Source organism: Ctenopharyngodon idella, chromosome 20 (assembly GCF_019924925.1).
Source record: "Ctenopharyngodon idella isolate HZGC_01 chromosome 20, HZGC01, whole genome shotgun sequence".
Classification (NCBI taxonomy): Eukaryota; Metazoa; Chordata; class Actinopteri; order Cypriniformes; family Xenocyprididae; genus Ctenopharyngodon; species Ctenopharyngodon idella.
The window spans coordinates 1,200,344-1,214,916 of NC_067239.1; the positions used below are offsets into that span (position 1 = coordinate 1,200,344).

The 14,573-nt window shown below is 43.5% G+C and overlaps 1 protein-coding gene and 1 long non-coding RNA gene across 2 annotated transcripts in view; one reads left to right on the forward strand and one right to left on the reverse strand.

The window, feature by feature from the left end:
* LOC127502252 (uncharacterized) overlaps positions 1-14,573 on the reverse strand; it is a 265,865-nt gene that overhangs the window by 58,811 nt on the left and 192,481 nt on the right. The window lies entirely within an intron of this gene.
* bub1 (BUB1 mitotic checkpoint serine/threonine kinase) lies at positions 657-13,310 on the forward strand. Its single transcript, XM_051874910.1, is given in 26 exon segments — positions 657-845; positions 1,258-1,317; positions 1,393-1,534; positions 1,625-1,821; positions 2,567-2,607; positions 2,694-2,776; positions 3,935-3,975; positions 4,099-4,274; positions 4,476-4,600; positions 4,871-5,190; positions 5,608-5,651; positions 5,862-5,978; positions 6,422-6,483; positions 6,485-6,524; positions 6,939-7,020; positions 7,114-7,183; positions 7,840-8,014; positions 8,101-8,173; positions 9,514-10,397; positions 10,477-10,626; positions 10,950-11,050; positions 11,208-11,369; positions 12,007-12,164; positions 12,242-12,419; positions 12,687-12,793; positions 12,910-13,310. Coding segments are annotated over 26 exon segments (3,807 nt in total). The 5' UTR covers positions 657-822; the 3' UTR covers positions 13,106-13,310.

Below are 14,573 nucleotides of genomic sequence, written 5' to 3' on the forward strand. Positions count from 1 at the left end.
GCGGAACATTGAACAAGTGTCTGTCTATTACCTGATCCCTGATGAGTTTTACACAATTGTAGACGTCTTAATGAGGTATTTGTATAATTTAAAGGAATAATAGTAATAGTCTCTGTTTAGCTGACCCATCCATAGAATAAACAAAACAAGCCTTGGAAATTGATAAAAGAATACATATTATACAGACACTTAATATTTAATCGTAATAGGTGATTAGTTAATTCCATTTTATAGATTATACTTTCAATAAAACATTTGCAATGGATTTGTAAAAGCTGTTTTTTTTTTGCATGTTTGGCATGAGTTTTTGTTGCATTTACACGGTTTTGACCAGCAGGGGTCGCCAGCGTGTGGTGTTTCGAACGCTTCGAAACAGTGAATCATTTTGCGAAGCAATTGGTTCAATTGATTCGAAGCTTTGAAAAGCTTCGTTTCTCCCATCACTACTGCAAACATTAATAACACAAGCCACAATCTATAAAATGTTGTACATGGAAGAATAATTATTTTCTAGGCTGAAAACAGTTTTTGTGCTCCGCAGAGGAAACTCATAAATATTCATGTTTACTCCGCCCATTGCCGCCGTACAGCGGTGACGCATTACTGTGTCGGACTCTGATTGGCTATTGATCCACATGAAGGCTAATGATTGGGTAAGGGGTAAATTTGAAAATAGTTCGTTGTTGTCAATATGCAGTTACTACAGCGGTGCTAGTTAGCGGAATTATTAGGTATTAATAGTTTCATTAAAGTGTTTTAAATGAATCTCGCTTAGCCGTAAACATTAACCCTCGGACTTTTTGTGTGCAACAAGAAGAAACGATGGATATTAATTCTTATTTTCAGTAAGTAGCGTGTTAGCATCTGACAGAGTGTGTATTCGTCCTGATAATGTTTATGATTCAGTCCACTTCCGTTCGTTTATTGTTTCTTTTTTTTTTTTTTCAATATGGTTTCTTACAATACCATGATGTTTTATTCTATATAACACAACTGTGTGTCTCACTTCTCTGTGTTTGTCGTGGTTTTATCACATTTTGTATTCATGCGGTATGAGAGCTAATATATGTCTTTAAATCTGTGGCTGCTTCACATAGTGTTCATCTGTTTACTGTGTGATGTGTAAAGATTTATTACACAAGAGAATATGTATAACAAGAGAGAGATGCAGTAAACGAGTTCTGGCTTTGTGAAACCACATCATCATCTTGTGTGATTGTTACTAATGTGTTCCTGTTGATCTGATCATCACTGCAGGGCCTTTGAGCTGAGCGTGCGCAGTTATGCTGGAGATGACCCACTAGATCCCTGGGATAAGTAAGAACATCTTTAATGTCTTTATTATAGTTATGCTGTTACTCTGTTACTCATGGCTGGTTTGTGCTGTGGCAGGTTTGTACAGTTTCTAGAGAGCAAGCTGTCACTGGAAGAGAGGAAGGGTTTGTCTGTGGTGCTGGAGCGCATCGTTCAGACCTTCCTTCAAGATGAACGATACCACAATGACCCGCGATACGTCACCCACTGCGTCAGATTTGTAGGTTCACTCTTACACTCTCACAGTCACTCTTCTGAATGCAGGGTCCTGCTCTGTGAGATCAACGCACACCTATTTCTCTCTGTCCAGGCCAATTTCTACAGCGACCCGATCGAGGTGTACAGCCGTCTTCACGGCCGAGGCGTGGGGACGCAGACGGCGGAGCTGTATATAGACTGGGCCCATCAGTTTGAGAAGAGAGGGCAGCTGTCCCAGGCTGAGATGGTGTACCAGAGAGCTGTGGAGAACAAGGCTCAGCCACAGGACGGTGTGCTTCAGCAGTACAGGTGAGACACAGCCTCTCCATATCATCAACACACCATTCTGATTATACTTAAAGGGTTAGTTCACCCAAAAATGAAATTTCTGTCATTAATTACTCACCTTCTTGTCGTTCCACACCTGTAAGACCTTCGTTCATCTTTGGAACACAAATTATTTTTGATGAAATCTGAGAGGTATATGACTCGTCCATAGACAGCAATATAATCAACACTTTCAAGGTCCAGAAAGGTACTAAAACAGTCATGTGACTGCAGTGGTTCAACCTTAATGTTATGAAGAGACGAGAATACTTTTTGTGTGCAAAAACAAGACAAAAATGACTATTCAACAATCTCTTTCCTGTCATTAACCTGACGTAGCACAGTGAAGGCTTCCGTGTTTACATCTGAAAGTGGCTCAGTATTGGCCAAAGCTGATCACGTGATCAGCACGACGCATGCGTGTGATGCTGATACAGGTGCCGGCCAATAATGAGTCGGAGTTCTGACATAAACACGGAAGCCTTCACTGTGCTTACTGCGTCACCTGCGTAGTCACACATCTCAGTTAATCTGACTATATCAACCTGACATGTTATCAATTTAAGTAATTATTGTGGGTTAGATCAAGTTTATCAAGTATATCTTTTAAATTTTACTGTGCCCACATTAAAACTTTTCTGTCGCAGTCGTGAGCCACAATCACGACTGCCATGATGTTCAGAACATTCGATTCACTGCACGCTTCTTTGATGTAATGTGTTTGCAGGCTCTTCCAGGGACGGATGAACACTCAGACAGCAGCATCAGGTAAAGTTACTTCTGTTTGTGCTCATCACTCGCTGTACTGTGACCGATGACTGTAATCTTTACACTTCTGCATCTTCATCACTCAGATCATGTGCGGCAGCCGCTGCAGAACTCGCAGCTGGTCAATCAAAACCCCCGACAGAGAGAAGCTGTTCAGCCGCAGTGCAAGGTACAGCCTGACCTTGTTCTCTGTTCATGACTATCTAATTTATGAACATTACAGGAACAGGTCACTGAGAAATGAAGAGTCTGTCATTTTTTTTAATCATGTCGTTACAAGCCTGAACATGAGGAGAGTCCTGAGGGAAAAGGGAAATATGTTAAAGTGAAAAACAAACCAACACATTCTCCTCCGAGTTTAAATTGCATGCATGCTTTTTTTTTTTTTTTTTTGGAGATTAAAAGCATTTATTTTATACATCTTGATTTCTTAACACTATGCTCTAGCGTGCTTTTTCTTTTCATGCAGTCGTGCACAGGAGAGCAGCAGCTGAGGTCAAGATTTTTGTTAAAAAAATCTATATTTTGATTAGGTATTCATCAAACTGAATCATATGCATTCAGAACAATTCAACTGTGCAGCATGAGTCACATGGGCTTATTTTGAGACTTGTTTTGCATCCTTTTGTTAAAGCTTTTGAATTTTTTACAGCTGTTCATTATTGGTGTTAATCAAGCTACTTGTCTGGTTGGACAAGTAAAATTCTCTCAGAACGTACAACAGAATCATAACTGTCCATATCCAATTGTCATATGGGCTCATGCACTATACTCCAACTCTTCTGAAGTCACATGATGCTTTGTGTGGAAACCAGACCCAAATTTGTGTTATTTACTGAATATAATGTTGTCTAGCTGTCTTTGGCATGATTGTGAGAGAAGCAGCAATGTTCGATTGATTCATGAGCAAATAATTCTTTTGAGTCCTCTCTCTGTAATGAATCGGTTGATCAAATCATTCAGATCTGGTTCATGAATCGGACTGGCTCTTGAGTTGAGCTCGCTGACTCAGTGATCCAGTCTCATCAGTTAACAGAAAATTATCAGTGAATAATGATGTACCTTTCCATCTGATTCTCACACAAAGAATTGTATGACTTCAAACGCCTTGGAATAAAGTGGCTCTGCTGTCATAGTGCTTTTGGCGTTTTTCTTGAAAGCTCCAGACTTCATTAACTGCAGTTTCATGGATCAACACTGGCCTCAGAATCTTTGTGCACAGTAGTAGAAAGTCATGCAAGTTTGGACTAACATGAGGGTGAACAAACGTTGACGGTATTTCCATTTTAGAGTGAACTGAACTGTTGACCAACAATCTCTGTTGCAGGATCCAGAAGCGGCCTCTCCTGCTCCTCGAATGGTGCGCGTGTAAGTGTTTGTGACATTATCTTCATGCTCAACAGTGAGTGTGAGCTACCTGTCGATGTGTGATGTTCAGTAGAGGCTTGTGCAGTGAGTTTGGTGATGATGGTGTTGTCATTGCATCTTCAGAATCTCTCGCTCCGAGAATAACCCGGTCCGGACGGGCGGCAGTAGCAGTGTGGAGTGTGTGTCCATGTACTGTATGAACGAGCTGCAGTGTGAGGGGTCGGAGCTGTCTTTTGAGGAGCTCAGAGCCAGACGCTACTTTGCTAAACGTAGACAGCAGGAAGAGCAGCGACGACTGGGTGAGATGTTCCCACTTTACACAAACACATGCTCAGTTTTACACTGCATGAGCTCATGTGACAGACCCTTCAGATGTGGACGATGCTCTGCGTCTGCTGCTAGACAAAATCCAGACAGCGTATATAGTTCCTGTTGAATAGTGGCACAATAAAGCCCCATCCACACAGTTCTGCTGTTCTAATGACTTGTTGTTTGATCAGCCGAGGAGCAGCGCAGGCTTTGGGAAGAGGAGGAGGAGGTGAGGAAGATGAAGCAGCTGTTGGAAGATCTGGAGAAGAACGTGACTCTAGACCCTGAGAGAAACCCAGTGACACCCACTCTTAGGGTAGAGATCCAGATATCTTGTTCTGACTAACACACCCCCTTGAGTGGCACTCATAAACACTTCTGTCCAATCAGAAGCTCTCTGTGCCTGTCCGTCTTTTCATACTTGGTTTGCTGGTATCAGAAATGGAGGGTGGAGGGTGTCTTGATCTTCGATTTTCTGTAAAGCTACTTTAAATCAATGTGGATTGCAAAACATAAAAATCATTTCAGGGACAGAGTAAGTTGTTAGGCTTTGAATGATGATTTGTTTGTTTTTGATGATGTGCAGGAGCAGCAGAGAGCAGTGTTGCACCGAGTCGATCTTCCTGAGCCAGCATGGTCCTCCAGGCCTCAGACAGGACTGCAGCTCCGCACTGACACCTCCACAGGGCATGCTGGGACACGGGACAGCAGCATACCAGAAACCAGCCATCCGCTGATGGCTCCGCTTCCCAGTGCAGCGCACGGCTCCCGACCCGAGTGTGTGAGTGACTGTAGAGAAAGTCTGCTGGGACAGATGGACCGGCTGTCAGAGAGCACAGCAGTGGTGCCTCACAGCACATCCCTGATCCAGAGCAGCTGCAGTGCCGTCCCCGAGAACAGAGATCCGTGAGTGTCAAACACACAACATCCACCGGATGATGGGGGTGGAGTAGCACACAAAACATGACCGTTCCGTGCGCGCCAAGATTTTTGCATAATTTTTAATGCCTAACAATTACCTTATATCATTTCATTAATTGCAGAATTGATGTGTATAATATTCCCTTGGTTTTTTTAAATTTTTTTTAATCAAGTAATGATTCATTAATAAAAAAACTAAAACCAGTGTGAAATAAAAGTTAAAAGCAGGAATACGAAAGCAGTAAACTGCATCTCTGGTTCAAACTCTCTCTCTCGTTCACTCTCAGCCCTTTCTCCTCACTGGATTTTGCAAAGGTTATAGGCCATTTGTCCACCAAGGTGTTTTTCGTGATGATTTGATGCAGTAGAAGCTGTTGTAAATGTGTGTTTGTGTATCTGTAGTGCCGCGTGTGATCAGGGAGATGCGGATGGAAATGTTGCAGACAGTGAGTATTTCTCCTCACGTTCATTCGATCCTGTAGAGCTGCTGTAAGTGCACTCACTAATCTCTCTCTCTCTCTCTCTCTCTCTCTCTCTCTCTCTCTCTCTCTCTCTCTCTCTCTCTCTCTCTCTCTCTCTCTCTCTCTCTCTCTCTCTCTCTCTCTCTCTCTCTCTCTCTCTCTCTCTCTCTCTCTCTCTCACACACACACACTCAGCATCATGTGGGGCTTTCAATCACTCTCATGTTACTCCAAACTCATCTCTGGGTTTTGTTCACGCCACGCCGTCCCGTGTTCTTCCTTCTCCCACTGTCAACACACGTGAGGCTTTGGGTAAGAACACACACCTCTGATTCAAAGCTCGAGATCATGCGTTCACCTTGTGTAGGGCTGGATGGTCATTTTGTTTACTTAGAATTAAAAGGTGATTTATTTAAAGAGGTCTTATGCTCTTTTCTTTAAAGTCTTGATGTTGTTTTTGAGCTCTGAACTTTGCAGAGCTTTTTCAAACAACAGCATTACACACTAAAGACAGATGAACATAGGGAAAAAACATAAGAGGTCCTCCTTTAAATGTCACAAATAAAGTTGTGAGCCGCATTCAAAGCTGATGTTCGGTAGCTGACTGTGGTGTACATCAGAACTGCATTAATGCAGGTAGTTGCCGTCGCACCGTCCAGCTCTGGTCAAGTGCAGTGTTTGTCATTCAATTCAGTGTGCTGTTGGTGGTGTTTATGTGTGGCTGTTGCCATTATGTGTGTGTGTGTGTCCTGTAGGTGTGATCATGGACATGTTTCAGGCCCCCACCCTCCTCCAGGAGTCCATGTTCAACAGCACCTGTTCAGCCGGAGGACAGTTTTGAGAAGAGCTGCAGAATTAGTACGTCCTGCTCTGAACATTCAAACACACACACGCTCCAGCCCTGTAGCTGCACATCTCTAATTCATCTGATGCTGTTTCAGATCATTAGAAATTAAAGAAATTAGTCGCAGTAACATTTGTATCATAAAGAAGTGGATGAAGTGACCAAATATTAAATATTGAGTGATTAGGATTTTTTATTGAGTGAATTAATTTTTTTTAATTACATCCACTTTGACCAAGATAAAATAAGGATTTTATCGTGATTGTAAAGTGCAACATAACAGCCAATCAATCATATCTAGGGCTGTAATCAACCAATTATTTTGATGATTGAGTAGTCTACTAAAAAAAGGATAAATTAAGTGTCAGAAGTAATCATTTTTATTGAAGAACACTGAATGTGCTCTGACTGTGTGATGTTGTGTTCAGGTAGCGCCCCCTCGTGTGTTAAAGCACCCAGCACAACTCCATTCATGATTTACCAGGACACTGATGAGCAGGAGAATGGAGGGTGAGTCGAGGCCTTCGTTCATTCAGTAATGTGACTCTCTCAGTCTGTCATGGAGAGAGCGCTCTGACTGTGTGCTCTCCGTCTGTCCTTCAGTTCTGATCAGGCGAGAAGCAAACCAGCGGTGATCCGAGCACTGACAGAAATCCCAGTGTCAAAAGCCAATGTGAGTACTGTTAGCAGTGTGGAGTCAAAAGCTGTGTTTCCATCCACCTATTTCTATGTGAATTTTGGGACATGGCATAAAAAAACGCTGAATGGAAACACCAAAATGCACCTGAATTCTAAAAAATGCACAAAGTTATGTGCTCTGTTGAGGTGGATACATTTTTATCCGAAGAAAACATGTGCAAAGACGGAAACACATTTACTGTAAAAATCCCTCAAAACCTCAGGTGATGTTGCCTCAGGCTGTGATTGGATAACTGAACTAACCAGCAGACCAATCCCATCGCAGCATCTCAAATGTTGGTTTGGTCATTCTGAAACACCTGAGTCCAAGTCTGTCATCAGAATGATTTGGTTTAATTCCCTCCAGAAGCATCTCACACGATTGTTCCCAAATGGCAGCATCCGAATGCAAGAGATCATGACAGCATTTATTGCGTTTCATCTGCCGCTCTGAGACGAGCTCATTTATGATGGAGGAAAAAAAATAGCCTGATTGCAGCAACTTTTTGTGATTTATTCCAATGTTGTGCGTACATTTAAATTCACAACTTAGGATGGAAACCTAGCTATAGCAGCCAGTAATCATCCTAATATTTTCTAGTCTGTGTGGTCCCAGGATGTTGCCTTCTTGACAGTGTTTGTCTTTATCAGGACACTCCCGTCAGCACCGAGTTCATCACGGATGAGAGCACCATGTGGGGAGCGCGGAACGTCTCGGTAGGCCCGTGTCCCAACCACACCCGTGACTTCAGCCTGTCCGCTCATCTGGTGTCCACACCCCTCCACCCTCATGCGCCGCACACGTGGGATATGGAGCAGGGGCAAGGTATTCAACCTCAGGATATCACAAAACACTGTTTATCTGCTACTCTTGTGTTCATCTGGATTTGATTTGTGACTGTCGTCTCTCAGAGGAAAACGCAGTGGTCATGACCATCGCCGGTTCAGAGGAAAACCCTTATGTACGACAGCCCACTAAACTCAGGTATCGTCCTCACTGAACACAACAGCAGTTCAGCTCTATATGCTGTTATAGAGTGTGTCTGTTTTTCTTTCAGTTTCTGTCATCGGAGTTCATTTGAACTGTTAAACGTATGGAGACACATGGACTTGATCTCAGTTTTTTTTTTGTTGGGGCCAGTAAGATTTTTTTTTTTTTTTGTAACACTATTTGATGGTCCACTTTAGACATAACTATAAGTAACTTTGCAACTAGCAGTCATTAGAGTATTACTAGACTGTCTGCTTAATATCTGCTAACTCTTTATTTTGATGCTCCCCAACATACATTCTACTGAGTATAAGTAATTTTGCAGCTACATGTAAACTTATTCTTAACCCTAACCTAACAGTTTAGTAATATACTCTGAGACTCAGTTGACATGTAGTTGCAAAGTTACTTATAGTTAGTAGAATGTCTAAAGTGGACCATCGAAATAGTGTAACCATTTTTTTTTTTTTTTTTAATATTTTTGATCAAATAAATGCAGCCTTGGTGAGCAGTAGAGACTTTTCAAAAACAGTAAAAACCCCTAAGTTTTGATCAGTAGTGTATAGGGGTGTGACGAGACACGAGATTGATGTAACTAATTATCTTGTAATGAATGTAATTTCAGTTCTACTTTGAGTATGAATTATCATATGCAGTCAAAGACAACAATACTCAAGCAATGTAAAAGGTTTTGCCACAAACTCAACTGACTGGCTTCTCTCCTGTATGATTTCATATGAGTCTTCTCAGACTCTTAGGCTTTGTTGCGCAACGAATCCTCCGCCATAGTCTTGTCAGTCATCTCGTCACTTATTTTTGTCATGTGATCAGTGAATTCTGATTCCTGCTGTTCTACGTACGACTCTACAGCTCATGTTGAATGAGCTGGATGGGATTGACGCGACCGTTATCCAACTGAATTAAATTGTTTTGTTCTATAAAAAGCAAAATGACAGTGGGGGCGTGATGTAAATGTAGTGGTGACATATTCTATCCTAACTTCAACCTCACACTCTGTCATGGCAAAATCACAAGATGGCTTTTCACCTCGAAGTGTACCCTAGTAGTCTTACTTTATTTTGTTCAGATGGGAGCATTTTAATGTCATGAACTCAGTAGATTGGGTCATCTGGTTGTTTCTTGCATGCAAGAGAGTTGCATTTTGTCCATAGTGTACATACAGTATGCACTTTAATTTGCAATGCAGAAGTAAGCTTTTTCCTGTGAATTATACGCCAAGGCTTTCTCTTTAGTTGTGGCTTTGTTTCTGTTCTAACTGCTGTGTAAGCAAACGTGTCTTGTAGCTGATGGGCCAGTGTCTCATTTGCCTGCAGTCCAATCATAGAGCAAAGTCCAGTGGAGGAGAAGCCGTCAGAGCTGGCGGAGTGCAGCATGCGAGCTCAGGGCACGATTGTTGGCGAGGGTGTATCGTTGGCTCAACAGACTCAAGGGCTTTCTCTGGCCCAAAGCAGCTGCAGCAGCAGACATCCACTGGCTGCCCTGTCCTTCCCCGACCAAACAGCCCTGAGGACACAGGATGAGTCCATGAGCAGCAGACCGAACTGGAGCATCTATCAGAGCCCAGAGAAACAGCCCACGCTTCCAGCCAGAGACCCAGATGTCCCATTGGATCAAGCAGTCAATGATGTTCTCCTTCCGAAGAGGTCCTTTCACAGACGTAAGAAGCCATTGGAGCAGCAGGATGTCCCCCTGGAGGAAGATGTCCTCATGAGTCCGAAAGCTGCCCTGGGGCTGAACTGGTTCCAGGTGGACCACTCGGCCCACGCAGCAGAACCAGATCTCGACGTCATGATGAGTCCGGCTCCGGTCTCTGTAGCCACACAGCCCACCTGGACCGTCTACCAGAGCCCGGAGAAAGCACCCAAAACAGACTTCCTGTGGGCAATGAGCTCAGAGCCAGCGGCAGAGCAGGATCTTGACATGCTCTCTGCACTGGGGGAAGTAGACGTTCTGCTTCCCAAAAAATCGTTCCAGCAGAGGAAATCAGGGGGGAAATCACTTCAGATGTTGCATGAATCTCTTTTAATGAGTCCAAAACAAGCTGCTCCGGAGGAGTCCAGGAGTCCAGACCCGGACTGGTTCTGCACTGACAGCCCACAGCGGCCGACAGAACCGGATCTGGATGTCATGACCAGCCCACCGCAGAGCTCCAGGAAACCCAGTGCTCCCATGAGCCCCATGGACACATCCAAAGCAGGTATTAGTGCCTGTTCAGATTTCATCTTACATATGTCTTTATAATGTATTGTTTCCTCATTATGTGATTGTTTCTACAGATTGTGTTCAGCTGGTGTCAGACCCATGGGACGAGGAGCTGATCGTGTCTCTGCTTTCCAGCCTGCAGCCTCCTCTCTCTTCCCACCCCAACCTCACTGTCTGGAGCTGTCGCCTGCCCAGCATCACGCCCAAAATGACTGTCCAGATCGGTATGTCCTGCTAATCTAGCCAGCGCTTCTCGCCTTTCAGTGCTGTTTACTTGACAAGCTTTATCATTGTGTAGTTGCGATGATTGATTGTTCATGAGGCGTATCTACAGTAGTGTTGGGCAAAACTATTAAAGGGCTGCGTAACACCTCACTGGTTCGTGCGGAAGCTCAAACGTACTGTGTAACACAAGAATGAACCTCATTCTCTTCAATCAGCCCTGCTGTACAGATGTCATCCCGTGATGGTTCACTTCCTACTGTTACTGTGCTGATTGAGGTCAATGTTGAGCAAATGCTAATGTATCTTCATGTGTCACCCTCAGCTGGAGAGTCATTGAGAGTGGACTTTGTTCTTGGGCAGGGAGCGTTTGCTACAGTCTACCAGGCCACCAACCTCATGACTACACAGAAACTCTTCCTAAAGGTGACAAGAAGCACACACATCTGATACAAATATATTAGTAATGCGTTCAAAGAATGGTTTGCGTGATGATGTGCTACATTGAGAAGAAACTGAGTGAATAGCAGCTTTGTCATGTGATGCATCAAATAGCTTGTGTCTTCCTCTACTGGCCTCATAGGTGCAGAAGCCAGCGAACCCATGGGAGTTTTACATCGACAGCCAGCTGAACACCCGTCTGCAGCCCAGTGTGCGGCACCTCTTCAACACCATATACTCTGCACACCTCTTCACCAACGGCAGCGTCCTGATCGGAGAGCTGCACAACTGTGGCACACTCCTGGTGAGGAAGACACATCTCAGCCAATCAGGCGATGGGCACTTCTACTGTCCTCAAAGATGAAGGCCAGGTTTTCATTACTGATTTGACTGACCAGTAAAGAACACAAATTTTGTCCATAAACACAAAATGTAGCCAAGGGGGAAGTGGGAGGGAGAGAGGGGGACAGGATCAGGAAAGGTCCGCGAGCCGGGACTTGAACCCGAAGCACAACGACGCTATGTCAGCGTGCTGCCCACGAAGCTATCTGCAGCGAAAAATTATTAAACCTAAACTAAACTTAAAGTAATAAAGTAATGAAAATGACCATAGCATGTGACAAAATTACTAAAATGAAAACTGAAAATATAGCAGCTAAAATTTGTAAATAGAATATAAATAATACTAAAATAACACTTACTGTTAGAAACAGTGTCTCCTTTTTCATCTGTTTTGCCTCATGCAAAAACATAATTTTTAACCTAAAAGCTTGATGTTGGACAAAGTCCATGTAATTTCTCAACCAGCCCCATATCTGAAGTGTCGTACCACTGTCTGTGAACCAGTGAGATGCAGTGAAAACAGGCCAAGCCACTGACACTTCCTGTCAAGCACACAAGCGACTGTCCCTGATCTGTGGTGTTGTCCTGTCGTCCTCCAGAGCGCTGTAAACCTGTACAAGAGCCGCAGTGAGAAGGTGATGCCGCAGCCTCTGGTGCTCTACTTCACTGTCTGCATCCTGCACATGGTTGAGCTGCTGCATCAGGCCAACATCATACACGCAGACATCAAGCCTGACAACTTCCTGTTGGGAGAGAGGTATGTACTTGCGCAGAGTCTCACTGCAGTGTCCAGCTGGTGCAGGCTGAATGACGTGTCCCGTCGCTGTTCTTCAGGTTTCTGGAGAACGACTGCTTTGAGCGGGATCACCTGGAGCACGGCCTGGCTCTGATTGATCTGGGGCAGAGCATCGATATGACGCTTTTCCCAGAAGGCACTGCGTTCACTGCTAAATGCATGACCTCGGGCTTCCAGTGTGTGGAGATGCTGAGCGGCCGACCCTGGAGCTACCAGGTAACCATCATGAAATCTGTTCATGTTCTCCGTGTGCATAATGATACGGGAGGTAAAAGCCTGTAATAGATGGACGATAAAATCATTGATAGCCAATCAGAATCCATCCTGCTTTAACTGAGCTTGAGCATGTAAAGGGACAGATAATGGTGTAGACACTAATATAGTTAACGTTATGGTTCATTATGATTCTCTATCCAGTCCAGCTGGTTTAGTGTACTGTTTGACAAGTGCGTACTCATGCCTGTCGTCTCACTCTTCTAACAGACGGATTATTTCGGCATTGCCGGCACGGTCTACTGTATGCTGTTTGGGACGTACATGCAAGTTAAAGAGGAAGGTGGCGTTTGGAGGACAAATGGAGTGTTCAAAAGGTAACATCAATGCATGCTGGATCATGTGCTGACAAGTGATGAACTCGCCAGCTCTAAACATTTGGAGGCGAATGTGATGTTCATTCTCTCTCTCTCGGTCTGTCTCTGTCTTTCAGGAACGTTCACGCTGATCTCTGGCAGGACTTCTTCCACACGCTGCTGAATGTGCCGGACTGCAGCTCTCTGCCGTGTCTGCGCAGTCTTCGCCTGCGACTCGACGCAGTCCTGCAGGAGAATTACAGCAGCAAACTGCGCAGTCTGAAGAACCGGCTGGTGGTGCAGATCCTGGAGGCTCGCTCCTCACGCAGATGAGTCTCCTCCTGGACACTTTGGTTCGGAGGCTTCGTTCAAACATATTCAAGCATTGTTGCTGTATACAGAATGATTTCCTACAGACTGCTTTCTTTTTTTCATTTCTAGTTTTATTTTGCTGTCATGGTTTTTATATTGTGAAAAAAAAAAAAAAGTCAAGCCTTTGTAGATTTCAATAAAATTTTGGATCACAGTTGGACAGAAAGAGGTTCAATTCCAATTATTTGAGATTAACAAATTTTTCTCACTGTTTTGTGAGATCTGCAGTAACGCTTTTCTATATATTACAATAAATGGATTCACAACCCTTAGCCATCTCTTCATAATAAAAACAAATAAATTAATAGCAAAAATTTTTTTACAAGAACTGAGGAACAAAGTATAGATCACTTTATAATTAACAAGGTAATTACTTGAAACACTTCCATCTAAGGTGGCCTGTAAATTGACAATCTTTCATTTTATTTAGTTGACTAGGATGGCTGTTCAATAGTAAAATAAAAGTGAAATAAATCTGTTGCCGAAAATATTGTATAGCTTATATATTTTAATAACCGGGTTCGTACAGTCCTAAAAAATCTGGAAAATCCATGGAATTTTAAAATGGCCATTTCCAGGCCTTAAAAATTCATGGTAATTTGTTTCACAAATATCTATCTAATATAATGTTCAATCAGGGCCTGAATTTGAGCAAGGTATTGCTAATAGTTTTACTCGTTCCTGCAGTTTTCTCGCTTATGTAATTTGTGATCATTAATTTGAATGCGACTTGAGTGATTCAGTGGTCTTCTCACTCTCTCCCCCTCTCTATCTGATGTTTGTACACAAGAGATGTTTTCCAGATGAAGCTCTCTTTCAAAGATATCTTGGAGACGTACGTGTGCTGTCTGGGTCTGTCCCCCTCCGAAACAATGCTTCATGAAGCTTCAGAACCTTTATGATCTTTTGTTTCGAATCAGTGGGTTCAGAGCGCATATCAAACTCCCCAAGTCGACTTCAGCAAACGAGGCTTCGTTCCGTCGTGTTTGAGTTTCTGTTGCATTTACCCTATTTTAACCAGCAGGTGTCGCCAGAGTGTGGCGTTTCGAGCGCTTCAAAACTGAATGATTTTAGCGAGTGGTTCTGCGCTCTTCCTTGCTTCCAGTGCTTTACTGGGTCTTTTAGTACAGCTGCTGCACACGTATAGTTTACAGCACTGAAATAAACCTCTATAACTGCATCTGTAGATTAAAATATTGCTAAAATCTTTTCTTTGTAACCTTTAGGTTACAAGTCCGACTCTCTGTACAGAGCTCTCTCTTCCACCCCTCAATACCACTGAGGTGAGACCTTTGAGCAAGGCACCGAATCCCCAACTGCTCCCCGGGCGCTGCAGCAAAAATTGGCTGCCTACTGCTCCAGGTGTGTGTTCACGGTGTGTGTGCACTTGGATGGGATAAATGCACAAATTCCAAGTATGGGACACCAT